At 47.4% G+C, this 22,506-nt stretch overlaps 1 protein-coding gene across 1 annotated transcript in view; it reads right to left on the minus strand.

Annotated features, from left to right (window-relative positions):
• Yap1 (Yes1 associated transcriptional regulator) overlaps window positions 1-9,097 on the minus strand; it is an 87,630-nt gene extending 78,533 nt beyond the window's left edge. The window contains 3 exon segments of the mRNA XM_057766627.1: window positions 5,927-6,037; window positions 6,039-6,172; window positions 8,559-9,097. Coding sequence (XP_057622610.1) covers window positions 5,927-6,037; window positions 6,039-6,172; window positions 8,559-8,840 — 527 coding nt within the window. The 5' untranslated portion in view covers window positions 8,841-9,097.
• Between the last annotated feature and the right edge of the window lie 13,409 nt (window positions 9,098-22,506).

The following is a 22,506-nucleotide window of genomic DNA, read 5'->3' on the forward strand; positions in this document are numbered from 1 at the left end:
TCCGTTTGCATTATCCTGCTAATTTGAAACACTATTCCGAGAACAGCATACTAGGACTGCTGCTAACAGTCAGACCAGAATAAGTCCTACCTAGCCTAGTTCAGAATATTCAGGGAGGTAGAGGAAGGTCCTTTCTGGGCACACTTTTTGAAAGAGATGAGTGCCCACATAAACATGTGTTTCTGACGTGGCCACTGCTACTCCCAGGAAACCTGGGCTGAAGTATTTGAGCAAGCAGAACGGAAGCATATCCATGAAGTCACCAGCCTTTTCATGCCTGGACTTCTGAAGAAAGGGCTGCATCACTGAGTGACCACAAACAGAGCCCAAGATCTCCAGTAAGGCTGCTCAGGCATAGACTTTCAAGCTGTAAGCAATGCTAAGATTATGCTATCACAGACAGCAGCAAAGGGAGTTTGAATCATCTTAAGTCTTAATTGACTTTATGAATTATTTCATTTGGATTTGTCCTCTGCCTAGAGCTAACCTCTACCCCAAAGCCTTAAGGTACAAGATCATGGATGGGTAGAACACAACCAATTTACATTCTACCCAATTACATTTAATTTACAGCGTCTAAATTATATGCTCTAACTACATACAAAATAAAAGGTACTTCTCTACATTACTAAAGGAAACTGATTCCATGGACTCAGAGTTTATTTGCCTTACACTGTTTTAAAGTGTTAGCTACTGCTGCTGTGGTGCCCATACCTTCAACACGCCAGTACTTGGAAGGCAGAGTCAGGGGGATGGATCTCTGTAAGTATGAAGCCAGCCTGGTCTACAGGGTGCCTTCCAAGAGAGCCAGAGCTACATAGTGAGACTGTATCTTGAAATTGCACCCCTCCCCGCCCTACCCATCAATTGTCGCCTACAGGCAATCCGCTTTTGACTTGTTTTTCCTAAACGGTTGCTATGGAGTGGAAGGAGCAGTGTTGAATGTTATCATTTAAAGAGTTTTAGCTTCTTGTGCTGATATTTCCTGGCATTTTAGACATCCAGTTTTTTAATTTAAGCAGGTCACATCAGAAAGAGTGTCTTCGTCGTCCCCAGAGTAAATGACTTATTTTCCTGTTTGTCTCCAGTACCTTCTCCCCATTCTTTTTCTCACTGTACAGTTCCTTGAGTTTTTCTCCCTGAGTCACTAGGGGACGGGGGGACGACAACATGGGACAGGATGCCTGCCCGCTGAGGAAACGCTGTTGGATCAGCAAGGCAAACAGGTGAAGATCAGTACCCCCCTCAGGTAGGGAAAACCTGTGATGGCAGTTTGAAATGCCCCTGTGTGTTCACCGGTGTCTGCAGCTTAACCAGTACTCAATGGCCAAGCTACTTGTTGAGAACTCCCTTTAGGGAGAGAAACCATTTGGGTTCCCCCAGATGTGTGAAATGCCACAACCCCACTTTGCACAACTGCCTAGGTAAACATTCCATCTTTACAGGCACGTGACATTTACACTCCTCCACTGAGCAATCTTAAGACAGAAAGCAAGGGCAAATTACAACAAACAGTTTAACCCAGGTCTTTCATCTGATGCAATGCTGAGGTGGTTTTGGGGCACTGACTGCTGGCTGGCAGTGCTGGCACACCTTTAGTCCCAGCACTCGGGAGGCAGAGGCAGGTGGATCTCTGTGAGTTAGAGGCCAGCCTGGTCTGCAGAGTGAGCTCCAGAACAGTCAGGGATACAGAGAAACCCTGTCCCTAAAAACAAACCAAGGGGGTTGGGAGAGACCAGGAAGTGCCTTCTTCCAAAACAGCAAGTAACAGAGATAGAATTAAACTACTGTACTTGATAGTCACCAAGTACACTCACGAGGCAGGTACATTCCGTGTGCGTACGTGACTAAACGGTAATTTTCAAAAAAATCTGAAAAAATGACCTTTGGAAATGATGGGAATGAGCTACTCCAGTAACTTTCATATATATATGTCATTCAAAACCACAAGCTATTTAATTTGCCTTTTTTCTTTTTCTTTTTTTTTTTTTAAGCAGGGGTGATTTTTTGAGGCAGGGTCTCTCTGTGGCCTGGTTAGTCTGGAGCTTGTTATGTAGACCAGCGAGCCCCACCTGCTTCTGCAGGCATGAAAGGTATGCACTACCACAGCCGGCTGGCTCCTATCTTTCTTTCAAATTGACCATTACTTTGTGTTCATGAGAGTTGAGAGAGGGAAAAGGAGGAAGATCTGAAGATTAGACAGCTTTGCAACTCTGGGGAGTTGGTTCTCTTCTCACCATTAGATGGAAGTCAGGTCGTTCGTTAGTTTGAAGAGCAGGGGTCTTATCCTACTGGCTGATCTGGGCCTGCTACTGCAGCCCGCCCTAGGTAGGCTAGAAAGTTGAGACAGCAAACCCAGGGCCTTGTGCTTGCTGTAGCATAACTACATTTCCATCCCATAAAATACTCTCTTAAATAAACCACAGCCCTAAGATCTTGAATCTCAAAGACTAAAAACACTAGAACTGGCTCTATCCAGAAAATGACAAATGAAAACACGCCCACAGAAAAATCTTTTTAAAACTGTCAGGACATTATTAAAACAATGTATACCTACAAATCTATTATATTTGGTACATCGAATTGTAATGCCCACATGGTACACAGTTTGCAGTAAGTTCTTTGTACTTGGCAAAGGCTGTAAGGTACCAGATTCAATAATAAACCTGAGAAGTAGAAGCAGTCCTTGTAACCAAAGATATTACAGAATGCTAATTCAGGAAGTTATCCAGCAGCTTATAAAAGAAATAGGAAGTTGTTGGCCAACTCCTTGAAGAACTATCTCCTGCAGGAAAACCTGCAGAAGTGCTGAGCTAGAAAGAGAATTGGTTCCTGTCAAAGAAAAACTCAAGGTACCGTGGTGAAACTGGTTTCAAAGGCTGATCTCCAATGACTGAGCCTTTCTTAGGGACAGCATACTAGAGTCTGGGTCCCATCATTTGCCAATATAAAGTCCCAGGCTCTAGATCTCACTGACCTAGGCTTTAACACCAGCATAGGGGATGGGCCAACTGACTCCAATACACTCACTCATTCCTCTACAGTCCCCAGGCAACAACCAGCTGTTCCCAAAGTCAACAGTTCTCCCAGATCTCTCAAGTTACAACACCTCACCCGCTTGGACCACTCGGGGTCAGAATTCCTCCTGCCATGTATAAATCTCAAGAAATGACATACTTTGTACCAACAACTACCTAAAAAGATGGATGAAAGGTTTAGTTTTTCACGGCTGGTATGAACGAAACTTCAAGAAACTAGTTCAGAGTGTCATTCCATAGCTGGCTGGTATCCTCTTGGAAAGTTTTTATTAATGATTCACCTGTGTGTGCATATTCAAATGTGACTGTGGACACAGCACAGCTGAGTGTGTAATGTCTGAGGACAATCTTCACTAGTCAGCTTTTTCATCGTATAGGTCCTGGGCTCACACTAAGATTGCAAGCTATCTTCAGGACCTCACAGGAATCTGCAGACAAAAGGAAAAGTACTGACTGTGAAGAGAAATGGATTCTAAAAAACTAAGATAAAAATAAATTTTGACACAATAGCTACTTGGCAGCACGGCTTATTTTAACATCATTTGTGACTCAATCGGCAGATATTAATTTCATTCATCTGTTTGGTGCACGACAGCTCCCTACGGCAACCACACAGTACGTAACATCAGGGGAAAGCCAACAATAATGGAGAAAGCTCTCTTTCAAATCGCTTCTCCAAACTGCACATTATTCATAAAGCATTTCCTCTTCAGAAAAGCAATTTTGTAGACTCCAGCACCCACTCCTAACATCCAGTTCTCAGAGGCCTACACAGGCTCATAACCACACCAGTGACTCAGTTTACCTGCTGGGAGCATTCAAGTCACCCTTGGGGGAGAGCTCTGCAGAACCCATTGCTTCATTCTTCACAGAAGCAGTCCTGATTCCCACCTGCAACCTCAGAAACAATGCTAGTGTCTGCTCCCTAGGCAAAGCTCTCCGCAGTCCTCGTTTGGCCTGGTTTACCTGCTTTCTGGCCCCCACTTGAAAAGGGGTGAGGACACTAAGTGGGGGAGGCGCTGGTGTGGAGCCCCTCCTCAAATCCCCACCCGGCAGTCACGTGTCAACAACAGTCACTGAGAAAAATCTAAAGACTCTACCATGAGGGTTATTTCAGCTCAGAGAATTCTCACTCAAATAATGAAGATGCAGACAGATGTCAAACAAGCCATTTTAAGAAAACACAAGAGTAAAACCCAGCATAATGTTGCTCTTTAACCTGCTCACAACCACAACTGAAGGGCTGCAGGCTATTAAGTGTTTAAATCTCCCCAAGTCAGCATGCGACACAGCAGGGAGGCTTTGGGAGTCCAAGCCTTTCTCTCCCTCCCTAACAACCTGGTTTGTTTCCCCTCCCTTCCCCTTCAGGACACATTGGTCGCAGCCAGCCCCTCTTCCCAGTCATTTACTTTGGCTGCAGTCTGCTGAGAGAATAAATGATCTTGCTCATGAGGATGAGTTTGCCAGGCTTGTGTGTACTTTCCAGTCTCGGGCTCTTTATTGTTCTCTGTGAAACCTGACCCTCTGAAGTGCTTTGAAATGAGGACTGGGACACCAGAAAATGGTTTTGTAAAAAGAAAAAGTTACAGGGGAAAAATGGCAACAAAACAAAAAACAAGTTGGGGGGAAGGTGGCCAGAGACAGCTTTCCAAGATCAAGATCAAAGCTCTTCCCTGGTGTCCTTACGACAGAAACATGCCAGCACTTGGGAGGCAGAGGCAGGCAGATCTGAGCTGGAGGCCAGCCTGGTCTACAAAGCAAGTCTCCAACTCAGAGTTCCAGGATAGCCAGGGATACAAAGAGAAATCCTGTCTTGAAAAACAAACCCATACAAAGTAGCAACCCACACAAAGTAGCAACCCACACAAAGTAGCAACCCACACAAAGTAGCAACCGAAGACAACTGAAAATAGAGCCTGGGGGAGGGCACTCACAAACAAAACAAGGTTGTTACCAGTGTCCTCTGAACCAATAAATAAGGCAGCATTTACTTGGGATTGTCAAAACAAATCTAAATCAAAATGAGCATTGTTATTCATCTCATTATCTCAACCCAATTAACCAATTCAAATACTAGAACAATCTGTAGTCTTTAAGTGCCAGTCTGAGACATTTTCCTCACTCTAAATTCAAACAAGTCCTAGAAAATTAGTTTTACTTCCAATCTCAGAATTAGGAGATAAATTCTGTTTTGTCCTTTTCAGGTGAATGTAATTTTGCCATTTGGTTAAAGGCAAGAAGACAAGGATGGAGGCTGCCACGAGCAACCCTCCCACCTCCGAGAAGGGGCTGCTCTGAGGAGCTGCCAGCCTGACAATGTGTAGACTAGAGGGCACACCTTACTAGTACCTGATGCTTTCTTCACATTTTAAGGGAAGGGGGTGTTAAATGACATCAAAATACAGCGTACTTAAGTGTTTGCTGATTCACAATCTGAGTATTATAAAGTCACAGCTTTCCCAAGTCCTACTTCCTTTTTTTGGAAAGAATACACAAGGTCCTGGGTTCAATACTCAAGACAGAAACAGACAGACACAGCCACACACACACACACCCATATGTGGGGAGAGGGCAGAAAATATAACGCATGCCAATCTTGTTATTTAAAGTTTAAATTTTTCATCGTATTCCATTATGTGCCAGGCTAATTAACAAATCTGGCACAAACTCAGAATGAGATGATCCCATATTACCACAAAGCACAAGTTTGCAAAAAGGCTCTGAACCAAGAATAAATATTGAAGAGAATGTTTGGGGGTTGGGGTGCAGCTCAATGGTAAAGTACGCTTGTTTACCATTCATAAGGCTGAGTTCCATCTTCAGCACCAGCAAAACAAAATAGATAATGTCACCCCTACATCGCCACCTCCCACATTATCTTCACTTACTTTAGGAAGTATCTCTGTCCGGAAGACGTCTTGGCCATCTCCCAGCCTGCCGGCAGCGGCACATCGTCAGGAATCTCGAAGGAAGACTGTCGGAGATGCTGCGCTGCCGGGGGTGGCGGCACCAGAGACCACGGTGGGGGTGAGCGTCCCTGGAGAGACGGCCCCCAGCTGCAGGGATGCTGGCGAGGAGTGAGCCCGGACGTGCTGGGGAGTCAGAGCCCCTGCAGTGCCGGCATCAGTACTGGCCTGTCAGAATAGCAAAATGAACATTTATTTACACAACTGAGACAAAGGCACCTACCCCGATTTCTTAGACAGAATTTCATGGCAGCCAACTATCTAAAGATCAAAAGCAAACTTTAATGGTCATTTTTTGACACCAACGGACACGTGTCCAAATGGACTCACTTTAAATTATGTAAATTTGGTATGTACTATAAATGTTATTTTACTGAAGAGCAGTTCACCTGAATGAATATCTACCTCCTAGACACTGAAGACAGCAAATAGTGGACATTAAAACCTATTTTCAAAAAAAATGAGAAAGAGCTGTTATTTGGTGGCAGAGAACATGTTTATCCCACACACTCCAAGTATTATGGTTGCTTTTCAAAGTCCTTTGTGCTTCTATGTGCTTCTCCCTTTCTTCACTTTAAATAACTAATACCCCATCTGTCACTTTTTTTTTACTGTGAACAAATGTGATCAATAAATAAATTTAATGAATTCAAAGGCTCAGAACTGCACCAATGCTAGAAGCTACCCATGAAGAGAAGCTAACCAACCCTCTTTGTGCCTGAAGGATAAAGATGTAATCAATTCAATTACAACCTAAGCATTCACACACATGGAACAGGAAGGAAAAAGAAAAACCTGCAGAGACCCCAAGGGTTCAAATCTGGGTTCATCCAGACTAGTGTTAAACGAAGTTTCAGGAATTAACTTGTCTTCATTTCTGTAAATTAGTTTTTCTATGCCAGAAGCACACAGGGATATAAGAATTCCCAGGCAGGAACCTGTAGACAATTATTTACAACTTAGATAAATACTTATTCATAGTCTAATGCTTTTTATTAGAATTAGGGTTGATCAAAAACGTTTGATTTCCCAGATTCAGGCGGATAAGAAAACTGAAAGGGCCTAGAGAAACTCAAAGTACAGAGCAAGCCAGGGGCATTTGAGTTTCAGATCAGATTAAATTTAGGACTAGGAAATCATTAGCACACTGAAAAGGTATATTTCTTGATGCACAGCTCTCTTAAAATGCTAGCTGAGAAGGCAAATGTACCCTACAAACGGCGAGGTGGAAGTCGGGTATTACAAGTACACTTTCCCGTGCTCGTTCCTTCTGGCTTCTAAGTATTACAAAATGGAGCATTCAATCTGCGTGTTCCTTCAAAGTTTCCGCAGCCGTTTGTGATTGCATGTCAACATACATTTAGCTCAGGGAGCCCAGAAACCCACTTGTGGGGGAGGGAGTAATGAACAGTATCGAAGTCTACGACTGTTGTTACAAATTAAGTGTTCAGGCTAGCGGCTAAACAACCTTTCCTTCCTCCTTAACTCGGCTTTTTGTAGCGAGGTTAATGGAGCTTTTCCGAGCTCCAAAACCCCTGCTCTGCAGCAAGCCTGCCTGGGAGGGGGCTGGAGTGGGAGTGGCGACTCTTCTTTCCACTCAAGTTACAGCCTGAGTGGGCTAACGATGGCAGTGTTTGGAAAACCAATTAAGTTTTGGGCAAAGTTCCTATGCTGCTTTAGCCTAAAGCAAGGTCTCTAAAAATTAAGTAATTAAACGGGGGGTGGAGGGGGGGCGACACTAAAGAAATCTACCAGGACCTATCGGAATGTTAATACTTTGAAACCGTTTCACTTCTGTGTAGGATCCAGTTGGGAAAATAACCAGGCGTCGTAGATGTGGCTAAGCAGCCATGTTCACATCCGCAGTTAGTTAAAAAGCAATGGCGAGGCTGGAATTAGTCATTGCTTCCCAAACATTACCTTTAATCACAGTTGAGCCAGGCAGGACTCGGCCTATGAGTCAACCTGCAACGCGCTATCAAAGGCCGGCGCTGAGCCTGTGCGCCGTGAGCGCAGCCGAGGTCCTGCGCAATGCCCAGATGTGGCCCATTTAAAAGCTTTCGGGCCGAACAGTAAATAATAGGCTACGATTGGGCAAGCGACACGTGAGCCCACCAAGTGTGAAAAGATCCCGCCCGCGCGAGTTCCAGGGCACGGCGGGGGCGAGCCGGGCCCGAACCCTGCACTGGACCGCGCCTGGGCCGCCGGAGCAGAAAGCTTCGGCGAGGGGGAGGGGAGGAGAGAAGGAACCAGAAACTCAATGGACCGGTTCAACCCCCACCCCTCACCAACTCGGGCAAACAAGGGGACAGCAGACGCGGCTCCACGGAGACTGAAGAGGCGCGGGCAGGGGAGGCGGGCTGTCCCACGGCTGGGGTCCCGCATGAGACGCCGGACCCCTTCTCCCCTCCCCCTCTCCCCTCCCCCTCCCTGCCAGAGCCAAGGTGCGGAGCGGAGGCGCGCGCATTGTGCAGCCCCCCGCGGCCTCCAACTTCGGGAAAACAAACCCCAGCCCCGCACCCCACGCGGCCCCGGGCCCCCGCGGCGCCGCTACCTGTCGCGAGTGGGACTTGGGCTCGGGCGGCTTGAAGAAGGAGTCGGGCAGCTTGCGCAGCCGCATGGGCACGGTCTGCGGCACATTGGCCGTCTTGGGGTTCATGACGGCGTTGAAGAGCGCCTCCAGGTCGGTCTCCGAGTCTCCGCGGACATGCACGACCTGGTGGCCGGCCGGGGGTGCGGGTGGGGCCGCGGGGGTCCCCGGCGGGGCCGCGGGCGCGGACGGCGGCGCGGGGCCCTGCGGGGCCGGCTGGGGCGGCGGCTGCTGCGCGGGCTCCATGGCTGCGGCCTCGCTCGACGCTCGGGGCGGTGCGCTCAGGCTCGGGGGGCAGCGTCGCGCGCCCGCATCGCCCGGCACTCCGTGCCCGAGGCCGCCGAGCCTTCCCTGCCCTCCTCGAGCTCCTTCCTTCCTCCCTTTCTTCGCCCCGGCCGCGGCGGCGTCCCGACTGAGACAGAAACTTCGGCTCCAGACGCCCAAACTAAAAAGTTGCGCGGAGCGCCCGCCCGCGCGCCTCGCGGGCTCCGCCTCCTCGTCGCTCTTCCTTCCTCTGCGCGCCCGCCCGCACCGAATTCGCGGCCCGCGGCCCCCGGGGAAACTTTCCCTGCACGGCGCTGCATTCCTGCAGACTCCCGGGCGCACGTGACCCGGAGGCTGCTGCGCTGCGTGCGCACCGGCCGGCCTGGAGCTGCGCGTCCGCGGGCCGACCTCCCCGGGCCGCCAAGGCCGCCCGGAGGCGAGGCTGGATGGAAGGCCGTCTACTCACCCGCACTGATTTTAGTCGGCTCTGCGTTTTAACGTCGATTGAAGTTTTGCCGTTTACCGGCGAATGTGCAGAAAAACAAAATGCTTAAGGGGAGGCAAATGATTACAGATTGAGCCTTGGAGAGCAGGTCTTACACGCAGGGTTTCTTACAAAAGAAAATGTATCACTTTAAGTTTTGTTTTAAACTGCCTGTAGCCAAGGATACCCTCCAACTGCTTACAGTCTTGTGCCACAGCTTCCTGACTGCTAGGATTCCAAGCAAGGGCCTCTACATCCCCGATTTGGGGAACTGATTTAGCTTTGTCGTCCTTCTTTTTTCTTTCCTTTTTTTTTTTTTCACTCACCATGTGGGAGTGAGCTCCACATTCCATGGAGCACAAGTGGAGGTCAGAGGGCAATTTGTGGGGGTCCTCGTTGTGGGTCTCAGAAATCGAACTCAGGTAGACCAGCCTTGTTTTCGTTCTCATGTAGCGCAGGCTAGTCTCCAACTCCTATAGCTGAGGTTGGCTTTACATTCTTGTTTCTCCCGCCTCATCTTCTAAAGGGCTGGGATTACAAATGTGGACCACCTTGCCCACCAATAACCATTTCAACCATTGTTTTTTTTTTTTTAAGTGAAAACCAATTTTTTTCTTTGTTTTGGTTTGGTTTTTTGAGACACGATTTCTCTGTGTAGCCTTAGCTGCCCTGAAATTTGCTGTGTAGACCAGGCTGGCCTCTACCTCTGGAGTGTTGGGATTAAAGGCATGTTCCACCGTGCCCAGAGTCAAATCAATTTTTTTTTAAGTACCACAACTTGCCATTTGGTCTCTGAGAACGTCAACTCAAATCATAATGAGGGAGCATATTACTTTTTCCTCCTGTGCCTGGTACAAGGGTAGACAGACAGACAGACAGAGAGAGACAGACTGTATACAGAGTAACCTTAGCCTGTGATTCTCCTTGTGTGGTCTTACTATCAGGAGACTTATCTGTAATCACTCAAAAATGATGAAAACTTGTCGTTTTTAGATAATTGTTTTGTGTTGGGTGTCGTTGCATCACATGATTGCCTGGGTCCCACAGAGGCCAGAAAAAGGTGTTGATTCCACCGGTTGTGTGTGTGTGTGTGCTGGGGTTTGAACCTGGATCCTCGGGAAGAGCAAGCAGCCCCCTGCTGAAGTCATGAACTGTTGAGATCTACCTCACGTGTTACAGTTTCCACTCGAGCAGTCGGTGCTTTTTGAATGTATTCCCAGGGTTGTGCAACACCGATTTTTAGACACACAAATTTCTTCTGCAGAAATCGGTGTTCTTGTTGCTATGATTTTGTCTGAGGGCAAGTGAAACGGTATAAATAGGATTAAGCAAAGAAAGGACCCTTGAGCAAAAAGATAATCTCTTCCTCTAGCCAGGACATGCCCAGAATTCTGAGCCGCGATCTCTAGTGCTTGCTGCCGTAGAGTGGGGTGAGCCAGCTTCAGACAGGCAAGATTTTAATCAACTCAGGAGCCTCAGTTTCCTGTCCAAGAGAGGAAGTACGGTAAATATCCTCCAAGGACTGATTCCAGGATTGGTCTCCACCCCACCAAGTGCATTTAACCAGTCTGTGGGTTTTTAAACTTCGGGGTTTGGAGTTCAGGTCCTGGTCCCCTGCGGCAGCTCTAAGATAGGGAGCAGACTACTTCCTGCTCTTTAATTTTGGCGTCAGGGTAATGACATCACCTCACGTTGTTGAGACGTTGAGTGACTCAATGGACATAAAGCACTGCCCCGGTCTGTGGCACAAGGCGAGTTCTTGGTCGTTGTCAGCTCTATCATGGCCCTGTTTACAGGAGACTTCGCTGGTGATGACCCTGCCTGTTACACCAGAGCCCTTTTAGAACTCTGATCGCTCTCCCTCTTTCTCAGATCCAACAGTTAATCCACAAACAAAATCTTTGGGCAGAACAATCCACAGCCCAATAGAGACAGAGGCAGGTGGGTCTCTGAGTTCCTGGTCAGCTTCATCTACACAGTGAATTTCAGGCCAGCCTGGGTTATATGGGAGACTGTCTCAGAAAGGAAACAAAAAAGGAAGGAAGGACTGGGTGGTGGTGGCGCACGCCTTTAAATCCCAGCACTCAGGAGGCAGAGACAGGCAGATCTCTGTGAGTTCGAGGCCAGCCTGGCCTACAAGAGCTAGTTCCAGGACAGGCTCCAGAAGCTACAGAGAAATCCTGTCTCGAAAAACCAAAAAAGGAAGGAAGGAAGGAAGGAAGGAAGGAAGGAAGGAAGGAAGGAAGGAAGGAAGGAAGGAAGGAAGTTATCTGGAAATTTGGAGGGCTGAGGCAGGAGGATTGCCATGACTTCTAGGCCTGATTGAACTGTATAGAACTGTCTCTGGGGGGCACGGTGGCATGGTGGGAAGCAGACGGTCAAAAGTTTAAAGCCAGTCTCATTGGCACAGTTAAGTGTAAAGCAGCAGGGGCTGCATGAGACCCCATCTGAGAACAGCAGACCTTTCGGCTGAAGGGAGACGAGTAGAACAAAGGAGCTGTGGCCACAGGTTGCAATGGAAGCTGTCCCTAACTACAGCCTTACTGCTATGGACACTGTAATTACAGGGTGTGGTCAATAGTTTGCCAGCCTTTAAATTGAGAACAAAGTTACTGTGGATCACAAGGCTCTGGAGCAATCTTACGTTTAGTTAGGACCTCTGTCTCTTCATCAACACTGTGCCCCTTACCATTCTCTCCAGCATTTCAGTCACCAGTTAGGAAGAGATGGTGACAATGGGAATACATTATTTCCTCTTCATGCCTGACCTACCCGCCTCCAGGAGTTATTATTTTAAACCCCCTTGAAACAGAAAGACAGCTTTTCTTTGTGTATGGTTTCCTGAGACAAGATTGCAGGCTATAGTCCAGAATCGTCTTGAACTCACAGCCTTCCTGCCTCAGCCTCCTGATTGCTGAGTTTTCAGGCATATATGACCAAGCCCCACTTGGGAGGCATCTTTATATATATAGACCTATCTTTGGGTTTTGGGTAAGGCTGCTCACTTTTCCTGGCTGTCCAGACTCCCAAAATAATCACATAGAAACTATATTATTTAAATCACTGCTTGGTCAATCACTTAAGCGTATTGCTAGCTAGCTCTTATATCTTTGGTTAACCCATTTCTATTAATCTGTGTAGCGCCACATGGCTGTGGCTTACTGGCAAGGTTCCAGCACATCTGGCAGCTGCATGGCTTCTCTTGACTTAGCCTTCTTTTTCCCAGCATTCAGTTTAGCCCAGAACCCCCTACTCCCCTCCCCGCCCCATCTAGCTCTACTGTGTCCTATCACAGACCAAGGCAGCTTCTTTATTCATTAACCAATAAAAGCAACACATATACAGAAGAATGTCCCACACCATTTGGAGACTGGAGGGGCAGCACAGGGCTTAAGAGCGCTGGCTGCTCTTCCAGTGACCCCTGATTTGATTCCCTGCACCCACATGGCAGCTCACAACTCCTATAACTCCACTTCCAAAAGAACTGGCACTGCATTTGGCCCCTGCAGTCACCAGGCAGTACCCGGAAATACACTCAGGCAACACAGCTATACAAATAAAAACATCCTTTTTTTTAAAAAAAAAAAAAAAAAACCATTGTCCTGGGCCATTATCAATGTTTGTGTAGATCACTAACTTTACAATTAGTTGACTCACTGGGCAGGGGTGGCGCACACCTTAAATCCCAACACTCAGGAGGCAGAGGCAGGTGGATCTCTGAGCTTGAGGCCAGCCTGGTCTACAAAGTGAGCTCCAGGACAGCCAGGCTACACAGAGAAACCCTGTATTGGAAAAGCAAACAAGCATAAACCAAAGGATACGTTTGGACTGTGCAACATGAGACGTTCATTCATCTTTGCTTCTCTTTAGCCGCAGACCCATGTTGTTCAGAGCACGGCAGCTGGGATGGGAGGCTTGTGGTCCTCTCCTCTTGACAGCCAGTTGGCAGTGTGGTTTCCAGCCACATATCTCATTTGTCATGATCCTCTCTCCTGAGCCACCCATCTCCCTCTTCCTTCTGCTCTCACTGGAATGTTTGTGACCTCCCAGAGTTAATTCAGGCTGCACTCCATGTCTAGTGCATCAGAGCTTGCTCCCACTTGGAAGTTGTGATAATCCTTCTGCCTCAGCCTCCCAAGTGTTAGGATAATTTCATTTCAACTTTTTTTTTCTTTCATGCAGCACCTTGCCTCGCATATGGGCCCTGGACTCTCATCAATTAAAAGCTTCAAGCATTTAGCTTTGTTCCTGGAGCTCGATACTACCATTCCGTTGACGGACTCTGGTATGCAACTGCATGAGAATTCCACCCGCTCATCAGATGACGCTGTCTGTGCTGCATTATGAATTGGTCCTGTAAGAACATTCTGTAACTGCCTTGGTGTAATGGTCTGTCCTGTCTCTTTTTTTTTTTTTTTTTTTTTTTTTTTTGATTTTTCGAGACAGGGTTTCTCTGTAGTTTTTGGTTCCTGTCCTGGAACTAGCTCTTGTAGACCAGGCTGGCCTCGAACTCAAAGAGATCCGCCTGCCTCTGCCTCCCAAGTGCGCCACCACCGCCTGGCTGTCCTGTCTCTTTAAGAGACAAGCCACACCTACTACCCCTCCTCCACTGAGGCAGGCAGATCTTCCTGCTTGCAGCCTAAGTCTCTTCCTTTTCCATCTCCCTGGGCAGCTTCTGTCTCTCCCTTCTCTCTGCTCTTCTCCTTCTCCCCCTTCCCTTCCATAACCCACTAAATAAATATCCAACTTTACCCTGCAATGGTGTGCCCCCCCCCTTCTGCCACCATATGGCTCCATGCCCAGGACCAGCCACCTTCGGAGACCGGCGGTGTGGTCTTGTGGCATGTCTATCTATCTGTCTTTCCTCATGATCTGCTGCAGCCACTCAGGGAGCTGCGCTGTCCCTGCCTGGGACTGGCTGCTCTCAGGACCTGCTGTTCGCTGCCTGTTGCCACATGGTCCACTGCCTTCGCTCAGGGACCTGCAGCATTTTATTTAATCCGTTATACTCATGACATTAGTTCTTGTAAAAATTTGTCTTGTGTTGGGGGCTGGAGAGATGGCTCAGAGGTTAAGAGTACTGGCTGTTCTTCCAGAGGTCCTGAGTTCAATTCCCAGCAACCACATGGTTGCTCAGAACCATCTATAATGAGTTCTGGTGTTCAGGCAGAACAGTGTATACATAATAAAGAAATCTTTTTTTAAAAAAGAATTTATTGTGTGTTAAAGGCGTTAAACTGTTAACATTTTGGAACCAAGCTCATGAGCGTAATCCCAGCACTTGGGAAGCTGAAGCAGGAGGATTTCAGTGACTTCAAGGTCAGCTTGGACTGCCTAGTTAGTTCCAGGTTGTCCTGTCTACAGCAGGAAACTCCATCTCAGCTGGGTGGTGGTGGTGCATGCCTTTATATCCCAGCAGATATAAGCAGAGGCAGGCAGATCTCTGAATGTGAGGCCAGCCTAGCTTACAGAGTAAGTTCCAGGACAGCCAGGGCTTTTACACAAAGAAACTCTTGAGTGGTGGTGGTGGGGTCAAAAGTAACTATTTGGAATGTCCCCAGCTTGGTAACCATTTTTTGGCGTGCTGGTGCGCCCAAGTAGACCAGAAAAGGAACAGAAGTTACCAGATCTTCTGCAGCCTCCTGGAATCCTGGGTAAAGGACCCCTACAATTGGGTGGATTGCTGTTCCCACATTTATTATGTCTGTGAGAAGCCACTTCTCACACCCTCATCACATTTATTCTTTACCTTTCTTCCCTCCAAAATTGGCTTCATTTGCAACTGCTCTGAGACACGAGGCACCCATGCACAAGTCTCCCCTGAACCTGCAGAACCAGAACCACCCTGGCAGCTAGGAGTCCTCGCCTCCGCAGCTGGTGCTGGGAAAGCTGGCCTAGGCTCGTACTGAGCGCCTTTTGTTCATTTACCTGCCAACCTAACACACTGAGTTCTCTCTCTCTCTCTCTCTCTCTCTCTCTCTCTCTCTCTCTCTCTCTTTCTCTCTCTCCCCCTCCCTCCCTCCTCCTTCCTTCCCTCCCTCCCTCCTTCCCTCCCTCCCTCCCTCCCTCCCTCCCTCCCTCTCTCCCTCTCTCTTTCTCTCTCTCTCTCCAGGGTTTCTCTGTGTAACAGTCCTGGCTGTCCTGGAACTTGCTTTGTAGACTAGGCTGGCCTCAAACTCACCTTCCCAGATACAATCTGGGTCTTACTGAGCCATCATGGGAATTCTGTTACATCTAACATTTGAAAAACAATATACTATCAAATGAAAAATTCATTTGTGTAAGTTTATACATCTAAGTAAACACTTAATACATATTTAGGTGATTGTTGAAAAGTTGATTACATTTTGTGTTGTAAAGGATCCCTAAAAATCATGTCCTGAATCTTAGCTGATAGCTAAGAAGTTTCATCTTTGAGAATGTGTTAGTTCTAGGTCAGCCTGTGCTGCCTGAGATTCTTCCCTATTTAAAAAATAATAATAATAAAAAGAAAGGCCGGGTGGTGGGGCATGCGCCTTTAATCCCAGCACTTGGGACACAGAGGTAGGCGGATCTCTGTGAATTCGAGGCCAGCCTGGTCTACAAGAGCTAGTTCCAGGACAGGCTCCAAAAGCTACAGAGAAACCCTATCTTGAAAAACCAATGGAGAGAGAGAGAGAGAGAGAGAGTCAGGCAGTGGTGGCACACACCTTGGGAGGCAGAAACAGGTGGATCTCTGTGAGTTCAAGGCCAGCTTGGTCCTGGTATATAAAACATGTCCCAGGACAGCTAGAGCTGTTACACAGAGAAACACTGTTTCAGAAAACAAACAACCACCCAAAAAAAATGAAGAAAAAAGAAAAGAAAACCCACAAAACAAAAACTGACGACTTATTGTTTTAATCTTTTTAAAAAGTTTTAATTTTTGTGTGTGTCTGTGAGTGTATGCTGTGTGTCAGCGTTGGGTGTCTTCAAAGGCAAACTAAGACATAGGGTCCCCTGGAACTGGAGGTACAAGCAGTTGTGAGCCACCTAACATGGTGTCTCTGCCTAAGGCATCATCTTATTTGTTTAATCAAGAGATAAATGGCCGGGCGGTGGTGGCGCACGCCTTTAATCCCAGCACTCGGGAGGCAGAGGCAGGCGGATCTCTGTGAGTTCGAGACCAGCCTGGTCTACAGAGCTAGTTCCAGGACAGGCTCCAAAACCACAGAGAAACCCTGTCTCGAAAAACAAAAAAAAACAACAACAACAAAAAAGAGAGATAAATGGCCAATAGGTAGGCAGGAGAGAATAGGCGGGACTTCCAGGCAGAGAGAGAGAGAGAAACTGGGAGGAGGAATCTGGGCACTCGGAGAGGAAACAGCAGGTACAAGATGGAAGAAAGGAAATCCCACATGGCAGAGTGTAGATTAATATAAATGGGGTAATTTAAGCTCTAAGAGCTAGTTGAGAAAAGGCCTAAGTTAAGGCCGAACTTTCATAATTAGTAAGTTTCCGTGTTGTTATTTGTGAGTTGGTAGCCCTAGAAAAGTCTGACTACACTACATCTTCAGCCTGATTTTTCTGTTTTTGTTTAAAAACATTTATTTATTTATTTATTTAATTTATCTATATTTTTATGAGTTGGAGTCTTCGACAGATATGGGGACACACCACTACCATCAGCACTGAGGAGGCTGAGCAAAGATCTTATGCTGTGGTCAGTCTACATAACAAGACCTTGTCTCAAAACCCAGACCACATGGTCAGACCACAGTCTTCCTGCCTTAGCCCCACCCCCACGCCACTGGATGATCGGCCTGGGGCACTGTGCCTGGTCTGCTGGAGTTAGAGCAGCACATTTTGACAAGAGACTGCTCGGCAGTGGAGAACACTTGCTCCTCCAGAGGGCTTAGGTTCCATTCCCAGCACCCACATGGCAGCTCCCTTCTGTCACTCAGCTGCACAGGATGTGGCCTCCTCTCCTGGACTCTGCAGGCTCCAGACATGCACTTGGTACACAGACATTCCTGAAGACAAAACACCCACACATAAAACTTAAAAACAAAAATTTAATTAAAAACTTTTATTTTATGGCTAGAGAGATGGTCCCATAGTTAAGTGTACTTGCTACGCTTTCAGGGGGCCTGAGTTCAGACCGACCCCAGAAGATCTAGCTCCACAAATGTGCACATGTATGCATGCACGCATAAATAAAAAAAAAATCTTTGAAAACAAATAGAAGCTATACTTCTTTTGATAATTTAAAATGCCAAACTCTGGAAACAACTCTTAATGCCTATGTAATCTGGTCAGTGAAGAAGGACTGATACTATTGAATGGTTTCTGTGCTAGAATACCATGGTAAAGCTTGCCCGTCTGTTTCTCTATGCTCCTCAACTCTTCAGTCTTCTTCCCACAGTTCTGACTTGTTTTCAAATACGCCATGCCTTTCTCCAGCTAATGGTACCGAATTCACACCATGGATGTTGTGAATTCATTTACGAACACCTGATTAATATTTGCCCATTTATCTTTATATAGAAAGTGTTACATGCTTTTTTTTTCTTTCTTCGAGACAGGGTTTCTCTGTAGCTTTGTTTCCTGTCCTGGAACTTGCTTGTAGATCACGCTGGCCTCGAACTCACAGAGATCCACCTGCCTCTGCCTCCCGGGTGCTGGAATTAAAGGCGTGCACCACCACCGCCCGGCCAAGTGTTACATTCCTTAGTGATGCATTTTATCTGGGGAGATCAGAACCTGTTCTCTTCTGTGAAGCACGCCTTGTGTGAGTTGGAATGATGGTGTTGGACTGCACGGCAAACATGAGCTCCGATCATAGCTTTCCTCTTCGAGGGAGAACCTCAGCTGAGGGGCTTTCTCTGCACTGTTTGTCAGGACGACCACTAAAGGTACCGAGAGCACACATGTGACTGCACGGTGGGATTGTGTGGTGCTGACGTGAAGCAGTTTCCTCACCACAGAGGCTTCTGGGATGTCCTGGCGTGCGTGGTTTCCTTAGAGCCATAGAGCTCATCAGTAATAGAGGATTCTGGGCTCTGAGGTACTTTGCTAGAAAGACAACACATAATTATTTCTCTATCTGGGCATGGTGTGCATGCTTGCAATCCCAGCGTTGAGCAAGCAGAGGAAGGGAGGATTGTCATGAGTTTGAGGCCAGATTATTACACAAACGTTTTTCAGTTTCTCAACAAAGTATGTGTTGTAGGCCTCAATCCTGACCCCACATGGGCTGCTTAAAAGGTGAGTTGGTTCAGGTAAGATAGAATGATGGGTGTGCCTGGTGAGTGTGTGTGTGTGTGTGTGTGTGTGTGTGTGTGTGAGAGAGAGAGAGAGAGAGAGAGAGAGAGAGAGAGAGAGAGAGAGAAGGGGGAGACTGGTGTCTCTAGTCCCTCTGGCCTCCTCAGGAACATCAGCCCCTTCTCAGCTCACACCTCGGGTTTTTCAGTCAGTTCCTGGCTGTTCTCCCAGTCCCCATCCAATCTTTCCTGTTCCCATCAATCTTTTACCACTCAGCACCAGCTCTCTCTCATTCTTGCTCACCCACTGAAAACTGCAGTTGGTCCCCACTGTGTCTCACACTCACACCAGCCATGAAGAGTGAACAGTGACCTCACCTGCACACTTGCCCAGTTCCCAAGCTCCTGTGCATTACTATGTGAGCCCATTTTAGTTCCCATCCCTCTTGAGCTCAAAGCCCCAGTTTACTGCATCAACAAACATATCGCCATGCTGACCCCCGATTGTTCTATTAATTTCTAAACAAGTCTCTTGGAAATCCACCAGTAAGTAACACTGGTGGCAGCAGTGTTTGGGGAAGCATCTGGAACATCCACTTCCCTCCATATATTATTGTGGGAAGCCGTCACAGCAAACTGTGCAGACTTGACTGGTCTGAACAGCAAAAACCTTCCCCACAGATTGGGAGGCCTGAAGCCTGAGGTCAAAACCTTTCTAATTCTCATTTGTATTCCTGGTTTCTACACATTTCTTCCTGTTGGTCTATCTCTGTTCAAAAAAATAATGTATTTATTGGTGTGTGTGTGTATTTGTGTGCATGTGCCACACATTGTGGAAGTCAGAGGAGAACTTTTAGAACTTGTTTCTTCCATTGTGGGAAGCCGAACCATTTTGCCTAGCTCCTGTCTTGTGTTCTACCCTGTTTTCCTTCTAAGAACGCCAATGAAAGTGGCCCATCCAATGGGTCTCCTGTTACAATCTACCTTCATCTAACTTTGTCTCTTTAAAGGCACTATTTTTAAGTAGAGTTATCTTCTAGGCTACTAGCAATTAATAATTTTTGCTAGACAAAACGAGTATATATTTGCAAGACAAATTCGGGAAGAGGACCCAGCACTTGCCTTAATACTCCATCTTCAGAGACACTGTCTAGCTCAGCCGCTTCTCATAGTCATCAGCTCGGATACTTCCCACTTTATGTGGCCTCTTGAACCACTTACCACATAATGGCCATAGGGGTCTTTCAAAACGTGCAAAGCTCCCCTCCCCCTGCTTAAGCCTTCCATCAGAGCTGGGGACACAGCTCAGGGACTAAGGGTGCTCCCTGCTCTTCCAGAGGACATGATTCAGTTTCCAGCACTCACACTGCATAGCCTAGACTGCCTGTAACTTCAGCTCCAGGGATCTGACCCCCCCCTCTTCTGGCCTCGTTGAGCACTTGAAAATGTGACGTACACACTCCCATGCATACACACACACACACACACACACAAATAAAAATACACTTAAAACATTAAAAGTGAACATTTTTTTTTTTTTTTTTGGTTTTTCGAGACAGGGTTTCTCTGTGGTTTTGGAGCCTGTCCTGGAACTAGTTCTTGTAGACCAGGCTGGTCTCGAACTCACAGAGATCCGCCTGCCTCTGCCTCCCGAGTGCTGGGATTAAAGGCGTGCGCCACCACTGCCCGGCTGAACATTTTTTAAAAATATTTATTTATTATGTGTACAACATTCCTTCCATGTGTGCCCGCAAGCCAGAAGGGGGCGCCAGGTCTCATTATAGATGGCTGTGACCTACCATGTGGTTGCTGGGAATTGAACTCAGGACCTCTGGAAGAGCAGTCAGTGCTCTTAACCACTGAGCCATCTCTCCAGCCCTAAAGGTGAGCATTTAACCTTGTAGAGGATGGGCAGAACAAGAGAAATGCATACCCTGAATTTTTTATTTATGTATAAAGTATGTGTATATGTGTGAATGTGTGCACATGCATGCAGATACCTGGGGAGGTCAGAAGACAGTGTTGGCTCCCCTGGAGCTGGGGTACAGAGGACTGTGAGCAGCCTGACACGGTGCCAGGAAGCATGCGCAGACCTCTTAAGAGCCCTTCGTTGGCTTTGTCAGGCTATCGCTACAGGTCAGACTGGCCTCGGGCTTGCAGGACGCCCCACCTTGCCTCTCTAGTTCTGAGACTACAGGCACTCACCACTCCAAACCATTATTTAACATAATATGTGGATCATGGTTGGGACACGGGCGGCAATAATAATAAACATCTGTGGAATGAATACCAGGTTTTTGTTTGTTTTAGATAGGGGCTCACTCTACATCCCAGGCTGGCCTGGAACTCAGAGGATCCTCTTGTCTCAGCCTCCCAAGTGTTAGGATTATAGGTGTGTGCCATCCCACCCAGCTATATTATATACATTGACTGCTGATTAATTGGTTAAGAGAATTTAGGATAGTGTGTTCCTTAAGAAGCCTTCAACCAGCTTTTAGAATCTGCAAATCTGTTTTCAAAAGTGTGAGAACTGAAGCTGGTTGAGCACTGGTTCAGAACAGTGCCCACAGCACAGCGCCCACAGCACAGCGCCCATGGCACCCACAGCACGGCGCCCACGGCACAGCGCCCACAGCACAGCGCCCATGGCGCCCACGGCACAGTGCCTACAGGGTTGTGAATCAGAGAACAAAGGCTCAAGGAATAAAGAAAAGAAAGAGGAAGGGCTCCATTGAGGGACTTCCCCGTCTAACCACAACTTCCTCCCACAAACCCCACTCCCCGTCCTCAGAGCCCTGTCATCTCAGAATTCACCCACTGGCCTAACCCTTTCTTTTTGGGGCCACACTGATCTTGTCTTACTCCATTTCCTCTTTTGCAATGTTCAGGTTGAACTCAGGAATTCACAGCACTGTAGGCAAGTGCTCTCGTACGGGGCTATACTCCCAGACCTAATTTTAGTTTTTGGTTTTTTTTTTTTTTTTTTTTCTTGCTTTGAGACAGAGTTTCTCTATAGCTTTGGAGCCTGTCCTGGAACTAGCTCTTGTAGACCAGGCTGGCCTCGAACTCACAGAGATCCTTGTGCTTCTGTCTCCCGAGTGCTGGGATTTAAGGCATATGCTACAACTGCCTGACTTGACTTACATTTTTTAAAAATTCTACTTATTTATTGTGTGTGTGTGTGTAGATGAGCAAACAAGCATGAGCCACGATTTGGGTATGGAGGTCAGAGGACATCTTGCAGTTAACTGTCTTCTCCCACTGTTTGTGTCCTGGGAGTTGGCATCAGGTCTGCTAGACTTGTCACCAAGCGCCTTTCAGCAGAGACATCTTGTTGGCTCATCAATTTCATTTTGTTGCTGGCTTTTGTTTCGGTCTTCTGAAACAGGTTTCTCTGTGTAGCCCGGCTGTCCTGGAACTCATTCTGTAGATCAGGCTGGTTTCGAATTCAGAAATCTGTCTGCTTCTGTTTCCCAAGCGCTGGGATTCTTTGCTATTATTTCTGTATAGAGACAGGAATTCACGTCTCCCAGGCTGGCCCCAGATGGCCTTGAAGTCATGATCCTCCTGTCTCCAGTTCTCTGGTTCCTGAGGTGCTGGGGATCAAACCCAGGGCTTTGTGCCTGTCTTCGAGGGCGCATTCAACCAGTGAAGTGACATCCCCAGTCCTGTTTCGTCTTCTCCCTGAGCAGTGTCTATTTCGTGATGTCCAGACAGCCATCAGTTGGTGTGAGTCACAGCTGACCCGCTGCTCCGATAGCTCCCAGCGTGCCTCTGGTCTCTGGACTTCCTTCAGCTCAGCAGGACGAGTCGTCTTCTCGGGGTACTGCTTTACGGCGTTTCCACCCCTGCTCAGTCTACTGGTGATGGCCATGTGCTGCCTGTGACACAATGGAGTTGCTCACTCGGTGTGGTGGCCTCTGTGAGCAGGTCCCCACAGAGC

The sequence above is a fragment of the Chionomys nivalis genome, chromosome 4, assembly GCF_950005125.1.
Source record: "Chionomys nivalis chromosome 4, mChiNiv1.1, whole genome shotgun sequence".
Taxonomy (NCBI): Eukaryota; Metazoa; Chordata; class Mammalia; order Rodentia; family Cricetidae; genus Chionomys; species Chionomys nivalis.